Below are 23,253 nucleotides of genomic sequence, written 5' to 3'. Positions count from 1 at the left end.
GTCTGATTCTGAAGTTCATCTTCTCTCTGCAACATTATATTGCTCCTTGTATATAGACCCTAAGTTTAACGCTATTCTAGTAGCTTTTCCAAAATACTGAGGTCTTGTTATGAAGGGAGTGATTTTATAGACATAGTGACCATTATTCCATAGAGAAATTATGTATTACCTAGGAAATAATTTTAATTCCAGTGTGAGATTAGAATTAAATTAGTATGCCAGTGATGGTAATTTCTGATCAATGTAGGGGGAGAACAAGATTTGAATTGGGGAGGTCCTGAAATAGGAAGATAGAAGTAATAATATGTTGACATATTTGCACTAATGTATCCATTATGATGCTAAGAAATTTTTAACATAGCTCCTTGGGCACTAAGGTTTTGATACATGTACATTTTGATAGATCCTAATAGACAAGCTACTAAATGTTTAGTCTTTTTTTAAGCCCCAAATTACTGAAACAGATGATTTTACCCAACACATAAGCTTCATACCTCATTCCTAATCCTGTCCCAGAATAAGGATCAGGGATAAAATCTGAATATTACTTAGAGTTGAATTATCCATAAATATCAACGTGTTTGACCCTCATATCTCTCTCAGTTTCACAGTTCCAGGTATGTCCAAGGCCTTCTTGGATTATCTGCTGGTTTAGAAACAATTTCGGTTTCATTCTGCTAATGACTAGTGAGTGCAAAATCCTGTCATGCCTTCTCTGACTTGAGGATACCTACCTGCTTCCCAAAGTGGGTAATTCCTGGAATACGAGGTCCATCCTTTCACTCTACTGTTCTCCAGAAGAAATACCCACCCTAAATCTCCATATGCCCTCAAATTCTGGTGAACAGAATTGTTCATGTCATTACACTTTGATGGTAGGTTTGGGACAGGCCAAAAGGGCAGGCTTAGCAAGAAAGTGGAGGTTAAATGCTATCTGGTTGACAAACCTCATTGAAACAAGAGTCTCATATATATATATATACCCTGCTGGTGCATCTCATGGTGGCAACAAGGACTGTAAGCAGAATACCTCTTTTTCTCTGTGAATTCATTTGTTTCTTGAATGGTCTCAAATTTTCCAATATCTCCCTCAAAATTAAAATAATTGCAGAGCTGGGGTTGGGCTGGGTATTGGAGCTTCACACTGCTCAAGAAATCCTCAGTTACATTTTTAACAACTTCCTCCATATCTGCATTAATATAAATGTATCATATTTAATATTCTAAAACGAATTTTAAATGATGGCTTTTTGAGGGGGTGAGACTAAAATTCCCACAAAGGCTAACTAGTTAAAATAGACTTATTTCAAAAATTTATTTCATCCGTTACTATTACAAAAGTAATTATTAAACTATAACTTTATAGCTTTTCTATCAAACAATGAAGACTATTTTATTGTAACTATTAAACTATACATAATTATTAAAATAATATAGACACAAATCGAGTTCAAATAAAAGTTTCTCATAACCAGGATGGCAGCTAGCAGATTAAGCGTAAATCAAAGGGGCCTGTTTTGCATATGATTGAGTATTTTTAAAGATATTTTTACTCTGATCAAGCCATATGGAATCAAAGTGACTGCTTCAGGATGTACCCTGTGACACACTGTCTGTACCAAAATGCTTGTACCAAAATAGCTGTATCAACATGGCCATGTAACCACGCTCTGCTCTGATCCAGGATAAACTGTAAATTTAGATGTAAGTGGTGGGCCCCACCGTCACATTTCTCTTCCATTATATACTGTGTTGTTCTTTCTAGCCTTGATGCACGCCTTGGTGTTTGGAAACGTGACAGCAATCATACAGAGGATGTACTCCAGATGGTCCCTCTATCACACTAGAACTAAGGATCTGAAAGATTTCATCCGTGTCCATCACTTGCCCCAACAACTCAAGCAGAGGATGCTCGAATATTTTCAAACAACCTGGTCAGTCAACAATGGAATAGATTCAAATGAGGTAATGTTCATTTCTCATGTTGTTTTCAGGCAGAAAGCACATATTCTAAGGTAAAAGCAAGGTGCTCTAATGCAGGTATCAGAAGTGAAAAGCATACCAACTTCTTTATTCCTTTACCTTTTTAATTATTCATGAATCCCAATCCATCTTCTTTCACTTGCTTTGGCTTGTGTTTTCACAATGCCAATTTGGATTGACCGAAGTTTTATATTAACTTGCTGCTTATTCAATCAGGTGGACTTATTTTCCTTCTTATTGTCTCTTTTCAAAGGAATCAATTCTTACGATAATTTAACAGCATAATCTAGGATAATTATATTAATCAAGTTTCTGTTTGCCTTAACATCAATAAAGTTAAAAAACTCCATCAAAGGGGTTATCTTTATACTTCCAGAAACACCCCAGACTGCCACTATAAAAAAGGTATTATATAAATCAACCAACTATTTCATCAACCCACCAGCCAAACCTGTAACCAACATTTTAGTAGTGATTAATTGGTTTCTCCTCTCTTCGTATAATCACCAGTGGGTCCAAATTCCATATCTTCTGTCCTGACTAGGACTCTCTGTGAGAAGCAAGTCACAATGAGTTATATGTTTTCCTGCTAGAGCCTTTTTTTAATTTGTTCTATTTCTCCACACTTCTTATCAGCTGATTATTCAGTAGCACATAATTGAAATCACAGTCACTGAAAAATCTCTCCAGGATTATACATACTTAGATTTCCTCTTCTGTATGCTGGATGGCCAAACAGCAGGAGACAGTAGGAAGAGCATCCCTGCTGTCTTGCAAAGTAAATCAGTTAGACTACACTTATCCCAATTTGATTTCCTCCTTCATCTTCTCTGACAGCTTTTGAAAGACTTTCCAGATGAACTGCGTTCTGACATCACTATGCACTTGAACAAGGAGATCTTACAGTTGTCCCTTTTTGAATGTGCCAGCCGGGGCTGCCTCAGGTCTCTGTCTCTACACATCAAAACCTCTTTCTGTGCTCCGGGGGAGTATCTGCTGCGTCAAGGGGATGCTTTGCAGGCCATCTACTTTGTATGCTCGGGCTCCATGGAAGTTCTTAAAGACAGCATGGTGCTGGCTATTCTTGGTAGGTCTGAATTGAAAAACTTGTATGAAATTTGACTCTGGAGCATAAATTAAGAAGATGAAATGGGGAAAAAACTGCTATTGAGAGTAGGAAAAGAACAGATGAAGACATGAACTCAGGAGTATTCCTCATATGAGTTTAGTGTGCCTAAGTGTTATATCCAACATATTATTTAATTCTTGCAAAAAAATCCAGTAGTACAAATATTATCTCCATTTTAGACATGAATAAATAGTACTTTAGTTAACTAGCCCAGATCACCTAGTAAGAAAATAAACTCAGTTATTTTTTATTCCTAAAGCCAAATTATTAATCATGATATATACTGCCTTCTGGTGAAATAGCTGCTTAGTTTTAAGAGGGCATTTATTTTTGTGGAAAATTAATTCAAAGAACACAAAAATTAAATTGTACCTGTACTAGAAATAGAGCAAAGGTGACTATGTTTCAAGAAAAAGCTCTCATAGCAGTCATTAACCTAATACTGTCAAGGTGACTATAGGCTCTTTTTACTTCCTTAAAGAAAACTTACAAGATATATTGTGAAAATTTTGCGCCACAGAGTTGACTCTCAATATTAATACATAATTGGTCTTCATTGAAATATAAAAGGCAGTTGACAAAAATGGCATGCAGAGTTAATGTATTAAAAATCTTATTTACAATTTTATGTAGGGCTCTTTTAAAAATCACTCTAGGCTGGGCACGGTGGCTCGTGCCTGTAATCCTAGCGCTTTTGGAGACGAGGCAGGTGGATTGCTTGAGCCCATGAGTTCAAGACCGGCCTGGGCAACATGGACAGACCCTGTCTCTACTAAAAATACAAATAATTAGCTGGCCATGGTGGCAGGAGCCTGTAGTTCCAGCTACCTGGGAGGCTGAGATGGGAGGATCACTTGAGTCCGAGAGGTGGAGGGTGCAGTAAGCCAAGATAGCGCCACTGAACTCCAGCCTGAGTGCAGAGAGAGAGAAACAGTGTCTCAAAAAAAAATCACTCTAATTTTTGTTTGTTTATTCACATAACGTTTATTGAGGACTTATGAATGAATTCAGTACTGGTCTAAACAGTGATAATGCAGCAAAAAAGAAATGGCCAAAATCCTTGCCTGCATGAAAATTAAACTGAAGTGGAGGATATGATGGGGTCTGAGACCAGCCCCTTGGCTGGTAGTAATGATGGTGAGAGGCAGGTGAATTCAGGATGTATTTCAAACACCAATATAAAACACAATATTTAGAGTTTGTGCTAATAAAAGGGGGTGAATTCAGTACTTTTTTATTTTTAATTTTTAAGAACCTTATATTTGTAAACAATTACTTGCAAAGTGTGTTCACACACAAGGTCTCATTTAAGCCTTTACAACACAGAGAGACAGATAGTGAAGGTATTTTCTCGGATTTTTCTAAAGTCAAAGCTAACCTAAGACTTTGGACTCTGTATTCAGCATTCCTTCCATGTCTAAACAATATCTATTTTTCTAATTTTAAAAAAACCCTGCACTCATATGTTTATCACAGCACTATTTATGATATTAACAATATGGAATCAACCTAAGTGTTCATCATTGGATGAATGGATTAAAAATGTGGTACATATATGCAATGGAATACTGTTCGGCCATAAAGAAGAATGAAATCATGTATTTTGCAGCAATATGGATTGAACTGGAGGCCATTATCTTAAGTAAAATAACTCAGAAAAAGAAAGTGAAATACTACATGTGCTCACTTATAATTGGGAAGTAAATAAAGTGTACAGATGGACATAGAGTGTGGAATAATAGATATGGGAAACCAGGAAAAGTGGAAGACTCGGGCGGGGGGGGTGGTGAGGGATGAAAATAAATTAATATACAATGTACACCATTCAAGTGATGGTTACACTCAAAGTCCAGACTTCACCACTAGGCAATATATCTATGTAACCAAACTGCACTTGTATCCTTTAAATTTATGCAAATTTTAAAAAACCATTATTCTATATAATCATTGTAGGCCTTCTATCAATGGATTCTGGCTACTAAGCTTCAAAATAGATTATATTTTGGAAGAGAAAAAGAGAACTAACGTGTATTGAATCCCTCATATGAGCTGGGTGTTTTATTCCCATTATTGAATTTAAATCATGCAATTTATTATTTGTGGGTTATGATCTGAATGTCTGCGTCCCCCCAAAATTGATATGTCAAAACCTAATCCCCAATATGATGGTATTAGGAGTGGGGCCTTGAAGAGGTGAATAGGTGATGAGGGCACAGCCCTCGTGAATGGGATTCGTGTCTTTATAGCAGAGGCTCAAGAGAGCTACCTTGCCCTTTCTCCCATGTGCGGACACAACGAAAAGGTGCCATCTGTGAATCACAAAATGAGCCCTTACCAGACAGCAGCCTGCAGAACTATGAGAAATAATTTTTTTGTTTATAAGCTACCCAGTTTACAGTATGGCAACCTGAATAGACTAAGACAGTATGATTATTTTCAAAATTAAAGGTGAAGAGATAGACACTAGTGAATGATGAAGACCCATATGCTTTTCACAGCTTCACGTTGACTTGTTTACCACTTAGAGTAAAGGTCTTTCAAATTTGTGACTCAGTTATTGTCTCATCCTCTTATGTTTTTCTCCTCAATAGAAAGGCATGAAATAGCAACTCAGAGTTTACTATTAATGTGGTCATTTCTTTATCAATATTAAAGTAAGGCTCAATAATAGAGTAACTCAATATTAGAGTAAGGCTTCTTCTGTGTGTGTGTGTGTGTGTGTGTGTGTGTGTGTGTGTGTCTTGTGTGTGTGTGTGTTTTCTTTCTTAAGGGGAGAATTTAACACTCTTCCTGGCCTCTTCTCAAGTTTGGGAAGTTAAAGGCCAGTCACCCTATCATCTTGTGATTCTAAATTATAATTAATAGTTATTCTTAATTTGTTTCAAAAACTTAACCTTAATCATAAGATATTTTTTATTGATTTTCCTTAGTACCACTAAACGTTTTATAGCCTGCCTAATGATTCAGCCTGTTTTTAAGAGGGCATCTAGACTTTTTCTTTAGAATCTTATGGTTTTGATATTCATGTAAGCAAATACAATGCAGCATTCTAAACAGATATAATGTGTATTTTTCTATAATTGTGGTGTATTTTAAATTTTGGTAACTAGCAACCGTTTTAGGAATAGAATATGAAGGCATCATCTATGACACTAGAGCACAATAAGTACAAATTTAGTGGCTTCTATGTAACTTCCATTGCTAGTCAAATATGATTCAATTGGATATTTCTTGTTATGTTTTTTTAAAAACTACTTACGGCTGAAAGACTTAATTCATTATCTTTTGCTCCTAGCCCCAAGTTTCTCCATAAATTGCGATTAACATGGGTAACATTTTCACATCTTTGCTTCTACCATGTATATATCAAAAGTGCAAATTGCTGCGTGACCATTCTAAACACTGGTATGTGGTACTGGGACTAAACTCAAACAAAGACAATAAATGTTTAATATTTACTTTCTGTGATTAACATTATTTCAATAAAGATTGATTATTTTACTTTCCCTATAGCAATATTGCCTTATAGGGCTAACTCAAATCAATAATACTTTGATAAACTTAGCAAGTACATGACATTATACTTGACCTGTAGATATTTAGCACATGTTCACCCTGCCAATGAAAAAAACTAATGTTCTTCTTCCTCACAACAACAGCTGTCCAACCATAAACTTGTTCTAGCAACTTTCTTGTCCAGTCAATATGTGCAGACATTTCTTAATCTGATACCTGGAAAGGGTAGGGGCAGGAATTTGTTATGGGGCTAGAATTTGTTTGCCTTGTACACCTTGATTTCATGTCCAGGTAATAGTGTTTCCCCCACCAATTTCTTCATTGTTTTAAAAGAAAATGGCAAAGCATGAATAAATGTACTCTCCACAGAACATTAGTCTTCCTAATTATAACTAAAGGTAAGTTATAGCTCTAACCTGGGTGGTTTGCAGATGCATCCCATCACCTTATGTTTTTCAATGAAAGAGTAACTGATTAGCAAAGATCAATAGTATAATGCTGAAAAACGGAGCCCACAAGGAAATCTTTCTCATCTTTTAGACATAAGGATACTGAGACCCAAAGTTACTTAAAAACTTAACTAAAGGTCCTAAATCTAGACAGTAAGAAGGCCACAAGACTGTAAAATTAGTGAGGTAGTTTTAGGTAATGAGGTGAATACCAACATGGTATTCACCAGTACCTGCTTGCCAAGACTCAATACAAGGTTCAGCACGCGTGGTCAGTTCTCCATAAATATTCATTGAACGAATAAATAAAGTGGAATTCTTTCTAGGATGCCAAGATTGGCAGGATGTTGGTGCTGTTTTTATAGCTAGTGTCATTGTAACTGAAATAGCCATACCATGGCAACCCAAAGTATGAAAGTATGATGACCCGAAAGTTATTGCAGACACTAGTTGCTTAACAGAGAATGTGAATGCTTATTGTGCAAGAGACTGCATCATGATAAATTCTCCTCAAATATACAAAATTTTAAAATTTGCTGTATTCAAAACATTTTGGCTATATTTACATCCTGCATCAGTATCCAACTTTGAGTTTTGAGCAGCAAGTTAGATTTCTAATGAAATATACAAGAAACAAAATTTCCAAGTTTAGCAATATTGACAACAATAAATCAGACTTAAATTCTTCCACACCATGTGGCTATGTATTATTCCTAGTGTCTATAAATATAGATTTTAGTCTACTTTTTCTTCTACCAAAATAGGCTAAATTTCAAGGTTTAAGTCCAGTACTAACTTGAAGATAATACCTAGTTGTAATCTAATAATTTTAAAACTCTATTTTTTATTTGACATACATATTTATGAAAAACTCAGATATTCATAGTCAATTTGACATGTTTTCTTTTACTGTCAAATTTGATAAAACAGACTGGTATTGAAGCCTGCTACATACTAGGGACTTTGCTTCCACAAATGCTGGGCACAATAAAAAATAAAAATTTTAAACAATGCTGGGTACAATAAAAAATTTAAAAGTTAAAAAAATTGTTGAATGGGAAGTAGAGGCCATTTGTCATAATAACATTCCAAAGATATAGCTTGCTTGCTGCTTGTTGTTGTTAGTTAAAATTTGTTAGTTGTTGGTTCTTTATGAAATTGAGCATAATGGCCATAAAACAAATAAAAGCTAAAGCCCAGGTATGATGCTATTGTATGCCAAAGTTGAAAAGCCCTGCCCCAAGGTAAATGTTCTTCTCTTTTCAGTGTAATCTCACTGAAAAATGAAGCCTGTAAGTCAAATGAGGTTATCAGTCCTAAGCTTGCTTTTTTTTTGAAAATGATCTCTCTCTCTTTCTAGGGAAAGGGGATTTAATTGGAGCAAATCTATCAATTAAGGACCAAGTGATCAAGACCAATGCAGATGTAAAGGCTTTAACCTACTGTGATCTCCAGTGCATCATCCTCAAAGGACTCTTTGAAGTGCTAGACCTTTACCCAGAATATGCTCACAAATTCGTGGAAGACATTCAGCATGACCTCACATACAACCTCCGAGAAGGTCATGAGAGTGATGTAAGTCTCATTTCTAATTGGTGCTGAGACCTAGTAACATTGGGCCTGGAGATCATTTGTAACAGTAAAGGCAGATGTCATGACCTCACCTTAAAAAGTCTCTGAATATCTAAGACGTGAATATTCAGCCACCAGTTAAGCAATTAAATAATTAGCTAGAAGCCAAACCTAGAGTTTGTTATTAACATTCTAGGAAAATATTTTTCATGAATGACTTCTCAACTCAGTTTCTTTCTGTTTCTTTTCATATGCTTAAAACTACAATCCATTTCAGTTATATATAACATTAGGTAGAGATGTGTGATTTCTCCAGAATTTAAAGATTTCCAGATGAAGTATATGGTTCAGTTTGCTGTGTTTGTAATTGTTCACTACTCCAGTTGCTTGACATAGATTTTGCTTAAAAATAATCTTTTATTTAGTGGTACACAAAACAGTCTATCTTAAAGTGAGTAAATATAAAAGGATTCAAGTGAAGGATTGTCACACTGAAAGCATAATGAACATTTTATGCAATTATATATTTGCTGCAAGTTTCGTATTAGACAACAGCTTTCCTGTCAAAATATGTACTATACTGCATCCTGTGATTAAGCCGATCGTGAACATGACTTCATTAGATGTCTCAGAGAGACACATGATTTAATAGGAATGATTGTTGAAAGGTAAGCCAAGGCATGCATAGCATTGTGTAACAACAAGCCTTTATATGCTGTCTTGAGCTGTCCCAGATATTTGTAACTCTTGATTTTTTTCCTATGTACTTAAGAAGCTGTGGTTTTGACCAACCCATATTGTGCAGATATTCATGTCAATCATTAATATTCTCCGCTTTGAAAGGTAGAAAGAAAACTTAAATTGTGTATTATTTTATCTTGGTTGGGGCTATCTAATGACAGTAAGTATGTAGGTAATATCCCATTCTGAGGTTCAAGATGACCAGTTTTGCATATATGCTTCTCTCCATTGTTGACAGCAAACAGCAGAGTAGGTACCAACATTTACTGGCTATGTTTTATGTGTTAAGCACTCTACCTATGTAAAGCATCTCATTTATTGCTTAAGACAAATCTTTAAGGTAAGTCTTGATCTATTTTTATGGAAGAGAAAATAAATTCAGAATGGTTAAATCACGTGTGTATGTTCACACATACTTGCAGGCAGGTGGCTGGGTCAGAGTTTCAACATAGGCATCAGAGTTTAAAACATATATTGTTTTTGTTAAATATATTGCCTCATCTTGAAATCATTTCCATGTCTTTAAAAAAAAAATCAGTAGATTGAAGTTTAAAACTACAGGTGTCTTTTGTGCTCACCATGACAGCATAAAATGACAACTGTTTTGAAAATCAAAGGTGAGTTCGGGGGTCGAAGTAATCAAAGAGAAGAAGAAATTAGCAAAGAGAGTCGCTAATATTCCTCAGCATAGAAAGTGGGAAATATTGGATCTCAATCTCTATTTTATTTCATTTGACTTATTAAGGATCCTTATCTTTTTAAAAACTTTGTGGCATACAAAATGATGTTTTCAAATACGTATACATTTTGGAATGGCTAAATCACTCTAATTAATGTATGCATTTCTCACATGTTTATCATTTATTTGTGGTGAGAACACTTAAAATCTCCTCCCTTAGCAATTTTCAAGTGTACAATACATCGTTATTAACTAGAGTCACCATGTTGTACAACAGATCTCTTGAACTTATTTCTCCTAATTTAAATTCGGTATCCTTTAAGCAACATCTTTCTGATCTCTTCTGGACCTCCAGCCCCAGCTCATGGTAACCATCATTGTACTCTCTGCTTCTTTGACTTCAAGGTATTTTAGATTCAGTATATAAATGAGATCATGTAGTATTTGTTTTTCTATACCTGGCTTATTTCACTAAGCATAATGACCTCTAGTTTCATCCATGTTGTGGCAAATGACAGGATTTTCTTCTTTTTTAAGGCTGAATAGTATTTCATTGTGTATATATACCACATTTTCTTTATTCATTTGTCTGTTGTTGGACACTTAGGTTAATTCTGTATCTTGGCTATTATGAATAATGCTGCAATGAAAATGGAAGTGCATATATCTCTTTAAGATACTGATTTCATTCCTTTGGATATATACCCAGTATTAGGACTTCCAGATCATATGGTATTTCTATTTTTAATTTTTTTAAAGAACTTCCCTACTGTTTTCCATAGTGGCTATAATGATTTACATTTGCACCAACAGTGTGCAGGGGTTCCTTTTTTTTCACATCCTTGCCAAAATTTCTTTGTCGTTGTTTTTTTAAAATAGCCCTTCTAATAGGTGTGGTTTTAATTTGCATTTTCCTAATGATTAGCAATATTGAGCATATTTTCATATAACTGTTGGCCTTTTGTATGTCTTTTTCTGAGAAAAGTTCATTCTGGTCATTCATCCGTTTTAAAAATCAGGTTATTTACTTTCTTGTTATTGAGTTGTTTATGTATTTATTGTTGTTACTGAGTTGAGTTTATGTATTTTGCATATTAACTCCTTATCAGATGTATGATTTGCAAATATTTTCTCCCATTCTGTAGATTGTCTCTTGATTCTGTTGATTGTTTCCTTTTCTGTGTAGAGCTTTTTAATTTGATATAATTCAATTTATCTGTTTTTGCTTTTGTTGCCTGTGCTTTGGAGTCATATCCAAAAACATCATTGTCCAGACCAATGTCATGGAGCTTTCCCCTGTTTTCTTTTAGAGTTACATAATTTCAGTTCTTACATTTAAGTCTTTATTCATTTGGAATTTGTATATGGTGTAACATAAAGATCTAATTTTATTCTTCTGCATGTGGAAAAGGAATTTTTATCTTTGATAAAATTTTCATGATTCTTTTTCTATCTTCTAGAACATTAATTATAGTAATTTAAAAATCCCTGTATACCTGAATTCTCTCTGGAATTATTTCCATTGTCTGTTATTTTTCTCTTTTTCTGTCTCTCTCTCTCTCTGTCATTTGTTCTTTTTTGGTCATTTAGTTCTCATTTTAAAAAAGGAAAAGCGGGTGTCAGAATTTTGTTTAAATATAGATGTTGCTTATTAAAGATTGTTCATGTCATTTTCCTCAAAATAAGATTTTCTTTTCACAGGCAAATAAAGTATAAGCAAACCAACTTAATGCTGACCATAGTTTATTTTAGGCTTTATTAAGCTGGCATATTTCAATTTTGCCCTCAATCCTGAGGTCTAGCCTTTACTCCTAAAACAGCTTTTCTGGAGTCTCAGCTCAAACCATAGTATGTTTACCAAGGCTCTTGCTATTTAGCAGAGCTTGAGCTCCAGCCTCCATCTCCCCGACACCACATGACTGCTGAAATCTCTATCTTGTAATTTAGCCTTCTAGGTGCTATTTTAATCTGTTTCTTAGCGTACTACCCCTTGCTGTTCAAGTTAGGAGTTGGCTAATGCCTTAAAGGGAACATCAATGCAGTTTACTTCTCTCTGGTATTATATTCTTCAAATCCCTTATGCTTTCGTTTACCTGAACTTCTCTGTCTCCTTAGTTGGTAAGGATGGTCCTTTCTCATCTCTTCTAGTCTATCTTACAATGAAATAGCCAATGCCTGTAGAAAAATTCCTAGCCAAATGTGATGCTCTCATTGGTGCACTTCTCTTTTCTTAGGGATCATGTCCTTCAAGTCTTAGAGTTGATTTCTCTCAAATTCCTTCAAGCAGTTTCATATGGTTTGACTGTGTATCTCATCTTGAATTGTAGTTCCCATAATCCCCACATATCATGGGAAGGACCAGGTGGAGATAATTGAATCATGGGGGCAGTTTTGCTCATCCTTTTCTTGTGATAGTGAGTTAATTCTCATAAGATCTGATGGTTTCATAAAGGGCTTCCCCTTTCACAGAACACTCATTCTTCCTCTCCCTGCTGCCATGTAAGGAAGGACATGTTTGCTTCCCCTTCTGCCATGATTGTAAGTTTCCTGGGACCTCCCCAGCCATGCTGAACTGTGACTTAATTAAACTTAATTCCTTTATAAATTACCCAGTCTCAGGTGTGTTTTTATTAGCGGCATGAGAGCAGACTAATGCACAGTTATTTTACTAATTTTGTCCATTTTGATAATTACTTTTGATTGGAGGGTTAGTTCAATATAAGTTACTTCATTATGGCTGGAACCAAAAATATTGCTTCTTTTCAAAGAGGACTCCTTATGAGTTACATTTTAAAGGCAGATGGGACCTTCATTGTTTTATACTTCCTGACATTTTATCCCTCAAAACTTCTATTTATATATAACTAAGAGTCTAGGGGATACTATGCTCTCTATGGGCTAGATAAGTTTGGACCTCTCTTTCTATAAGTTTGTACCTAGGGAAAAGTCTTGTGCACTCCCCAAGCATACTGTGACTTTCAGGGGAACTTGTATTCTGATGATTACATTATGGATTCCTGTTCTCTACTCTGGTGTCAGACTAAATGTAGAACCAAGCCCCTTTCCTTGATTTTGGCAGACAAAACCAAAAATATCCAGTCACACAGGATTTTCTGTGGTTAAAGCCTTTGTGGAAATTTAAGTGATGGGTTGTGGGAGGAGGAACATTTGCAAAATGGAAATGTACACAACATAAATGTAACTTATCTATACATCCTTATTTTTAAAAGTCATGTGGCCACTCTGCCATGTTTTTTGTTTGTTTGTTATTATACTTTAAGTTCTAGGGTACATGTTCACAACGTGCAGGTTTGTTACATAGGTATACATGTGCCATGTTGGTTTGCCGCACCCATTAACTTGTCGTTTACATTAGGTATTTCTCCTAATGTTATCCCTCCCCCTCCCAACCACCCCACAAGAGGCCCCAGGGTGTGATGTTCCCTGCCCTGTGTCCAAGTGTTCTCATTTTTCAATTCCCACCTATGAGTGTCCCTGTGGTAGTTTGCTCAGAATTATGGTTTCCAGCTTCATCCATGTCCCTCCAAAGGACATGAACTCATCCTTTTTTATGGCTGCATAGTATTCCATGGTGTATATGTGCCACATTTTCTTAATCCAGTCTATCATTGTTGGACATTTGGGTTGGTTCCAAGTCTTTGCTATTGTGAATAGTGCCACAATAAACATGTGTGTGCATGTGTCTTTATAGCAGTACAATTTATAATCCTTTGGGTATATACCCAGTAATGGGATCACTGGGTCAAATGGTATTTCTGGTTCTAGATCCTTGAGGAATCGCCACACTGTCTTCCACAATGGTTGAACTAGTTTACAGTCCCACCGACAGTGTAAAAGTGTTCCTATTTCTCCACATCCTCTCCAATATCTGTTGTTTCCTGACTTTTTAATGATTGCCATTCTAACTGGTGTGAGATGGTATCTCATTGTGGTTTTGATTTGCTTTCTCTGATGACCAGTGATGATGAGCATTTCTTCATGTGTCTGTTGGCTGCATAAGTGTCTTCTTTTCATAAGTGTCTGTTGATATTCTTTGCCACTTTTTGATGGGGTTGTTTTTTTCTTGTAAATTTGTTTAAGTTCTTTGTAGATTCCGAATATTAGCCCTTTGTAAGGTGGGTAGATGGCAAAATTTTTCTCCCATTCTGTAGGTTGCCTGTTCACTCTGACGGTAGTTTCTTTTGCTGTGCAGAAGCTCTTTGGTTTAATTAGATCCCATTTGTCAATTTTGGCTTTTGTTGCCATTGCTTTTGGTCTTTTAGTCATGAAGTCTTTGCCCATGCTTATGTCCTGAATGGTATTCCCTAGGTTTTCTTCTAAGGTTTTTATGGTTTTAGGCCTAACATTTAAGTCTTTAATCCATCTTGAATTAATTTTTGTATAAGGTGTAAGGAAGGGATCCAGTTTCAGCTTTCTCCATATGGCTAGCCAGTTTTCCCAGCACCATTTGTTAAATAGGGAATCCTTTCCTCATTTGTTTTTGTCAGGTTTGTCAAAGATCAGATGGTTGTAGATGTGTGGGATTCAACCAACCACCAATCAAAATCATCAAAAAGTGGTGTCTGTACTAAATATGTACATACTTTTTTTCTTATCATAACTCCCTAAACAATACAGTATAACAACTATTTACATAGAATTTACATTGTATTAGGTATTACAAGTAATCTAGAGATGATTTAGAGTATACAGGAGGATGTGCATAGGTTATACTATGCCATTTTATATCAAGGCTTAGAGCATCTGAGGATTTTCATATCTGCAGGACGTCCTGGAACCAGTCTCTCAGATACTAAGGGACCACTGTACCTATATAATGATAATTCATTGCAAAAGTTTCAGAGTAGTCCTATGTATTAAGTTAACACAAATATAAATAAACATAATTGAATGCAAAAGTTTCATACTAGTAGTATGCATAACGTTAATAGAGGACAAAATGGAAGAATATATCCATAATGTCTAAACCCATAAGGGTTTGGTCAAAAAGTAAAAAGTATTACTGTTAGAAAAATGGGCAAAATATATGTACAGGCAATGTGTAGATGAAGAAACACAAAAGACAACAAGCAGATAAAAATATGCTCAAAAACATTAGAAATATAAAAATGAAAATAAAAAACAAAGGCGTAAACTTTTAAATTCTCAGAATACCAACCTTACGGAGAAGATTAATAAAAGTGTATAGGAACTTATGCAGTTATTGGTGGAGAATATAGTTTTGTGTATCCATTTTGCAGAAAAATATGTCACTACTTAGTCCATTTGAATATATATACAGCCTATGACCTCTCAAGTTCAAAATGTATCCAAAAATTTTTCATACAGGTCTATAACGGGTATTGTATGGGGATGTTCATTGTAGCTCTGCTTATTGTGGACAAGAGTTAAAAGCAACCTGGGTATTCATCACTGGAAGACCAGGTTCAATAAAATACGGTGCATAACAGAATTCTGTATAGCAGTGACAGTATATGTAAGTATGTAAAATGTAGGATTTATTGACAAGATAAGAAACACAATGATATCTAAAACAATACCACTTGCGTAAATTAAAATGTACTCAAATAAATCAGTGTACAATTTCATAAGCTAATTATAAACTAAAATACCAGAGGAATTTCTATACATTGAAATACCAAAGACTGTCAATACCTAAGACCAGAAGAAGAACAAAATTTGAGGATTTATGCTGTCATACTAACAAAACTTTAGAAACTAACCCTACAGTAATTCAACCAAAGAGGTATGAATGCAAGGCTGTACAATTTCAATAGAACAGGCTCCACAAACAGGCCCACACTTTATGGTCACCTGATTTATCACAAGTTGCTATAGTGAAAAAAATGGCAGTTTAGACTATCAATTAATGATGATGTATTAATTTAAAGCTTATATGAAAGAAAATAAACCTTGGCCTAAAAGTTGGCCCATGAGATACTTAAAACTCAATTCCAGATGGATTGCAGACCTAAATGAAAGAAAAAACAATAAAGTTTCTAGAAGAAAACATTGCAGAGTATCATTATGACCTTGGAATAGCAAATATTTCTTAAGGAGGGCATGGACTGTAATAACAATAAAGGAAAGAGAAATTTATTAAAATGAAGAACTTTTATTCATCAAAAGACACCAGTAACAGAATAAAAAGGGAAGCTGAAGAATGGGAGAAGATATTTGCATCACATATATTTGAAAAAGAAAGAATATCCCGAATGTAGTAAAACTCCTAAAAATAAGTAAGAAAAAGACATATACTTCAGTTTTTAAAATGAGGAAAACATGATCAGGCACTTTTCAAGTGGTTGATATCCAAATGGCCACTTGCCATTATCCAAATGGCATATCCAAATGGCCAACAAAGTTTTATCATTTACTTCTTGTACACCTCTTCCCTCCTCAGTCTTTTCTCTAAGTTAGTAAATGACATCATCATCTACTCTATTGCTCATAGTAAAAGAATTTAATAAATTATAGTGAGAATGATATGATTAGTATCAAGATAAGTAATTGAGATTAGCAGAAATAGCACCCAAGATGCTAAAATAATTAAAAGGAAATATGAATAGGTAACTCCAGAAAAGTTTTGAAGGCATTACTTAGATTTTCTTTTCTTTTATTCTGCTTCTCCATATTTCAATAATGCTGGAGAAATCTTTAGCAATTCATAAGTTTTACTTGTCAATTTAAGGAAGAAGATGCCATCTAGGAATTTCATAGTTAGAGAAGTCAGTGCCTGGCTTCAAATCTTCAAAGGACAGACTGATTCTCATTAGGAGCTAATGCAGCTGGTGACTTTAAGTTGAGGCTAATGCTCATTTGTCTTTCCAAAAATCCTAGGGCCCTTAAGAAGTATGCTAAATCTTTTCTGCCTGTACTCTATAAATGGAACAACAAAGCCTAGATGTAGTACATCTGTTTACAGCATGGTTTACTGAATATTTTAAGCCCACTGTTGAGACCTAGTGCTCAGAATATAAGATTCCTTTCAAAATATTACTGCTCATTCATTGACAGTGTACCTTGTTACCCAAGAGCTCTGATGGAGATATGCAAGGATATTAATGCAGTTTTCATGCCTGCTAACACAACATCTATTCTGTAGCCCATAAATCAGGTGTAATTTCAACTTTCAAGTCTTATTATTGAAGAAATACATTTTGTAAAGCTATAGCTGCCATAGATAGTGATTTCTTTGATGGATCTGGGTGAATTAAGTTGAAAACACTCTGGAAAAATTTTAGCATCCTAGATGCCATTAAGAATATGTGTGATTCCTGGGAGGAGGTCCAAATATCAACATTAACAGGAGTTTGGAAGAAGTTGACTTTAACCCTCATGGATGACTGAGGGGTTCCAAACTTAAATGAAGGAAGTCAGTGCAGATTTGGTGAAGATAGCAAAAGAACTAGAATTAGACGTGGAGCCTGAAGATGTGACTGAATTGCTGCAATTTTATGATAAAACTTTTAACATTTAAGAAGTTGCTTCTTTTTTATTTTATTTATTTATTTATTTATTTATTTATTGAGATAGGGCCTCACTCTGTTGCACAGGCTGGAGTGCAGTGGCATGATCACAGCTCATTGGAGTCTTGACCTCCTGGGCCCAAGAGATCCCCCAACCTCAGCCTCCCATGCACGGGCATGCACCACCACACCTGGCTAATTCTTTTTTATATTTGTAGAGATGAAGTCTATATTGCTTAGGCTGGTCTCAAACTCCTGGGCTCAAGCAATCCTCCTGCCTCAGCCTCCCAAAGTGTTGGGATTACAGGTGTTAGCCACCATACCCAGCCAGGAGTTGCTTCTTATGAATGCGTGAAGTGGTTTCTTGAGATGGAATCTACTCATGGTGAAGATGTTGCAAACACTGTTGAAATGACAACAAAGGATTTAGAGTATTACATGAACTTAGTTTATAAAGCAGTGGCATGGTTTGAAAGGCTTGACTCCAATTTCGAAAGAAGTTCTACTGTGGGTAAAATGCTATCAAACTGTGCTGTATGGTACAAAGAAATCACTTATGAAAGGAATAGTCCAATTGATGTTGCAAACTTCATTGTTGCTTTATTTTCAGAAATTGCCACAGCCACCCCAGCCTTCAGCAGCCACCACCCTGATTAGTCAGCAGCCATCAACATCAAAGCAAAACCCTTCACCAACAAAGAGATTACAACGTACTGCAGACTCAGATGATTGTTAACATTTTGTAGCAATACATTTTTGGTTTTTTTTTTTTTTTTTTTTTTTTTTAGATGAAGTCTCACTTTTGCTGCCCAGGCTGGAGTGCAATGGCACGATCTCGGCTTACCGAGATCCATCTCCCTGGTTCAAGTGATTCTCCTGCCTCAGCCTCCCGAGTAGCTGGGATTACAGGCATGTGCCACCATGCCCGGCTAATTTTGTATTTTTAGTAGAGATGGGGTTTCTCCATGTTGGTCAGGCTGGTCTCAAACTCCCTACCTCAGGTGATCTGCCTGCCTCAGCCTCCCAAAGTACTGGGATTACAGGCATGAGCCACTGTGCCCGGCCAATAAAATATTTTTTATTAAGATATGTATGTTGTTTTTAGACATACATAAGTCTATTAAGGCACACTTAATAGACTACAGTATAATGTAAACATGACTTTTATATCCACTGGAAAACAAAAATTTCATATGACTCACTTTACTGAGGTAGTAACTTTATTGTAGTGGTTTGGAAGTGGTCTGAGATATACCTGTATCATAACTCAGTTTCAGGGGATTCATTGACCCTTTCAATATCATATAGAGAGTCCATAAAATTCCAATTAAAAATATACATGTTAAAATATCCTGAGGGAAATATAGTGGCCCTTGTCTTCTTTTGCAGATTCATGTGTAAGTAGACACACACACACACACACACACACACGTGCACACACACAAATATATAACCCAGCAACCTGCAAAGAATGCCTGGGATAAACATCATAACAGCTGCCATTTCTGATTGCTTTCTCTGTGATAGACACTGTGTATGCATTATCTGGTGAAATCTTTATGACAGTCATGCAACTTGGGTACAGTTATATTCACCAGCTGTACAAAGTATGTGTATCCTTTGTCAGGAATAAGCTGAACTCTAATGTATGAGTCAACTTGCCGTCAGTAGCCCATGGGGGCAGGGAAGAATGTGTTTGTGGGAGCACGGGGGGCATGGTGGGAGTGGGAGCTGAAACATACCTACCTGATCATGACAAATGAGATTCAATATAGTGATTCTCCCTGCCTCCACTTGTATCCTCTAATGACCTCAAGGCTACAGGAGTAATCTTTGTAAAATATAAATCAAACTGTGTCATTTTGCTGCTCAAAATAGATCCCCATGGGCTGGTAGTAACATCAAGACTTCTTATCGTAACTTTCAAAGTTCTAAGCCTTCCTTCCCCAGCCTGCCTTTCAAAGTCATCTGATGCCATCTTGCCTCCAGCATTACACTCCAGCAAACTGGCCTGCTTTCCCTTCCTTAGGGAGGCAGGCTCCGCCCACCTCACTCCCTCCCTCCCCTCCTCCCCACCTCTGCTGCCTCAGGGTCTTTGCATTTGATCTTCTTTCTTCCTGTTGTGCTACTCCTCTGCCCTTACCTGACAGTGTGCTCTGGAGTTTGCCCTCTCCCAGTTATCCTCTGTTATATCACCTTGTTTGTCTTTTTTCATGGCATTTAGCAGGATCTAATATTATTTTAATTTGTATATTTTCTTGCTCATGATTAGTTTCTCCTACCAAAACCTATTTTATGAAACCTTTGTCTTGTTCTATACTATAGCCCCAGTGCCTAGGTCAGAGCCTAATGCAGAGTCAACATTTAATATATATTCAGTGAATGAATGAACAAATGTCAATAAGTTTACTTTGGTGCCTGGAACTAATGTTAAGTTTTAAGAAAATGAAGAAAGTCCTGAAGACAGCGGCCTCTATGGCCAGGAAGTAGAGTCTAAAATGAGAAGCAAAAAACAATTTAGGATTATATCTGTTAGAAATAGCAAAGCCAAAAAAAGTATCAATACTAGGATTTGAAAGAACAAATTGAAAGAACGGCTAAATTGAATAACAACATTTTTCACTTCCCGTAAGTTCAGGAAAAGAGATTTTCAAAAGCAACATGAGGAATTTAAGCTGAATAATGGGGGAAAAATAAAGATTGCAATCTGAGTAATATTTCTCCAGGTGGTTTGACATAAGTAGGGTTAAAATAAAAGATCTGCCTTCAAATCTCAGCTAACGCGCCCATTTTCTACATCTAATTTCCATGAACTATTGAATTACGTCTACTTGAACCTCTTGGCACTGGGCAATTTCTTGTGTAATTAAGCTGTGCTGTATCCATGAGATTCAACTTCATGATTCCTTCCTTAGATAAAAACAAGCCTGACTAGATCTTTCGAATGAAGTTTTTGATTTGCAAACATCTCTTGATGCCTATGTGACTATATTACGATTTAATTCAATTCAAGAATGTACTGAAAAGGGAGCTATTCCAAGAAGACACTTATTTTAAATTTAGTCCCCATTTCAGTCTGAAATAAAATTGGGCTGCTTAGAAGCAATTTTCTTGAAAATTATTTATCAAATATTAATAATTTTTTAAATCATATCTGACAGCCCAGATACTTAATTCTTCAAAAGTAGCCTGCGTGTAGGTGTGCATCTGCTAGCAGAGTCCTGCATAATAACAGAACATAATTAATTCTTCACTTTTCTGAGATAATTGTTCTTAGAAAATTGCATACTAAAGGACTCACATGTCATTTTACCATGTCAGCTTTCCTTGTTATCTCAGGCCCAACAAGTGTTTTGTCAGTTGTGTATTTTAAAATACTCTCCCTCAGGAAGCAAAAACACTTCCATGAAATATCTTGCAGTGAACTGTTTTACACTTTTATGCTGCTTAAGAAAATGTTAGATAGGAAAAGCTCATTAAATAATGGCCTGGGAACTGTACTTGGATCCAGTATTTTTTGTTGTTGTTGCTGTGGTTGTTTTTCGTTTTTTGTTTTTGAGATGGAGTCTCGCAGCATCGCCCGGGCTGGAGTACAGTGGCACGATCTCGGCTCACTGCAACCTCTGCCTCCGGGGTTCAAGTGATTCTCCTGCCTCAGCCTCCCAAGTAGCTGGGATTACAGGCACCCGTCACAGTATGTTTTTTATATTCTGAAACTTTCCTCCTACTGATGTCTTTCAGTAGATTCAGAAGTGATTTTGGCAAACATAGTATCTTGAAGGAAGAGATCGTGTTTTGATTAGCATCTCCCGAGACTAGTTTTGTGTTTATGTTCAGGTATTGAGGAAATAAAGATCAATTTGGACTTCTTGCACCTGTTAATACATCCTACTTCCTGACTGCCACAAAATGACTCTCAGTGCCCCTTCTCTTCTTAGTGATTGCCTAAGATGACAGCTTCATTCCTTTTATTATTATCCACTTTCTTCCCATCTTCATTGTTTTCTCAGTGAGGACTAGACTCTACTGGACTCCACTGGAGTCCAAGGTCATGTTCCCTTCTAACCCTGAAGTTCTAGACTCCTACCTCAGAGAAATGAAAGCCTGATACTCCATAAACCAAAGGAAAGAAGTTACTTTCACCCTTTCTCAAATTATATTTAATTTTTTTTAATTCTTATTTTAAGATAGAACTAGTGTGGGACATTGCAAAAGGGCCATCCTGGGAATCCTGTTAAGTTTGGAGGTAATTCAGAATGAGGACATTGATTGTAAACAATAGAAATTCAACTCAAATATAGCATTAAAAGAAGGGGAGATTTAATGTAAGAATTCCAAGTATCTAATGGGATCAAATAAAACACATGCACACATACCACACGTACCTTACCCCTGTAAGGAACTCTTACAGTCAGGCTCTCAAACTCTAATGTTATCTCTCCGTTTCTTACTTTTCCTTTTCTCTGCATTTCCTCTTCATTCTTCTCTCCTTCAGTAGACTTGACATCTTATTTCCTGCATCCAAATGGCAGAATATGATCTCAGACATCAGCTCTTCAATTTAAATAGGAGCACAGTAATTAGTTGATTACTAATTAATCAATTCTTAGTTGATTACTAATCAATCAATTCTTAGTTGATTCTAGATTCTTGTGGAAAGACTCTGAGTGGTTCAGATTTAAGTCATGTGCCCATCCAGCTTTCACTAATTATTGTGAGTGGCAGAGTGATCGGGGGCTTCAAGGATGAAGAGAGATCACCCTGTAGTAGCATGGTGGTTTCCATGGAATCCCTGAGGGCTGAAGAGTTGAGATAAGAGACAAGAACGAGAAAGAGGGTGGGTAGGCAGATGTAGCTGCTGGACACATAAAGCAAAGATAGAAATTGTATGAATTGTGGGTCTCCTTTGTGCTGTGGCATTATAGTTTGTCTCCATGCAATCATATCTCAGCAACATTTTCATAGAAACCCAATCCCTTATAAAAAATATATTAAAATAAAAGCATATTAAATAGGGAGCACATAAAAAGGTTTAAAACATGCTGCAGTGGCTCATGCTTCATCTTTTCAGGGTTGTCTCCTGTGTGGCCTCTTGTTAGTCAAAGAGCACGACATATACCCTGCAAAGAGATCAACCACATTTTTAGTGGCATCTGGATATTACAACTTATGTTTGCAAGTTGAACAGTGAGCAGTTAGATTTTTAAGTTTGTTTATGGGGAAGGGGAGTTTAGTTGGGCTGGGAAAGGGAGAGAAAGAAAAGGACACCTGCCATACCATGAACAAGACAAAAAAGTTTTTCTTTCCTTTCTTCCCTGGTTGCATCCATCCTGAAGAGAACAGCAGATGTTCAGCCTTAAATAAAGTGTTAAATTTGCATATACACACACATACCCACAAACAGGCATGGCTCCACTTACATGTATTCCTTGAGAATGAAAAACAATGTACTGCTTATATCCACCAGGAATCCGCATACCTGCTCTACAGTTACTTGGCAGGAAGAGGGGGATGTGGAGCAAGGGTTGTCCATTCCATGCTACATTCTGGATAGTTGTTTAGGCCTATGAAGTGCAGTGTTTGCCCTCTGTAGAGTTCTTCTGCAGGCTGGGTTACCAAAGTCACACACTCACGACAAAGGCTCCATGAAAAGAGGATGATGTACATACTGTTGATAGTATAGTAGCTCCTAGG

At 36.2% G+C, this 23,253-nt stretch overlaps 1 protein-coding gene across 1 annotated transcript in view; it reads left to right on the top strand.

Annotated features, from left to right (window-relative positions):
• Window positions 1-23,253, top strand: part of KCNH8 (potassium voltage-gated channel subfamily H member 8) — a 394,745-nt gene that overhangs the window by 311,772 nt on the left and 59,720 nt on the right. Inside the window, exons 9-11 of the mRNA XM_054483001.1 lie at window positions 1,766-1,965; window positions 2,821-3,070; window positions 8,438-8,652. Coding sequence (XP_054338976.1) covers window positions 1,766-1,965; window positions 2,821-3,070; window positions 8,438-8,652 — 665 coding nt within the window. The remainder of the gene's footprint in view (window positions 1-1,765; window positions 1,966-2,820; window positions 3,071-8,437; window positions 8,653-23,253) is intronic.

Source organism: Pongo pygmaeus, chromosome 2 (assembly GCF_028885625.2).
Source record: "Pongo pygmaeus isolate AG05252 chromosome 2, NHGRI_mPonPyg2-v2.0_pri, whole genome shotgun sequence".
Classification (NCBI taxonomy): Eukaryota; Metazoa; Chordata; class Mammalia; order Primates; family Hominidae; genus Pongo; species Pongo pygmaeus.
This window is presented reverse-complemented; position numbering and strand designations above follow the sequence as displayed.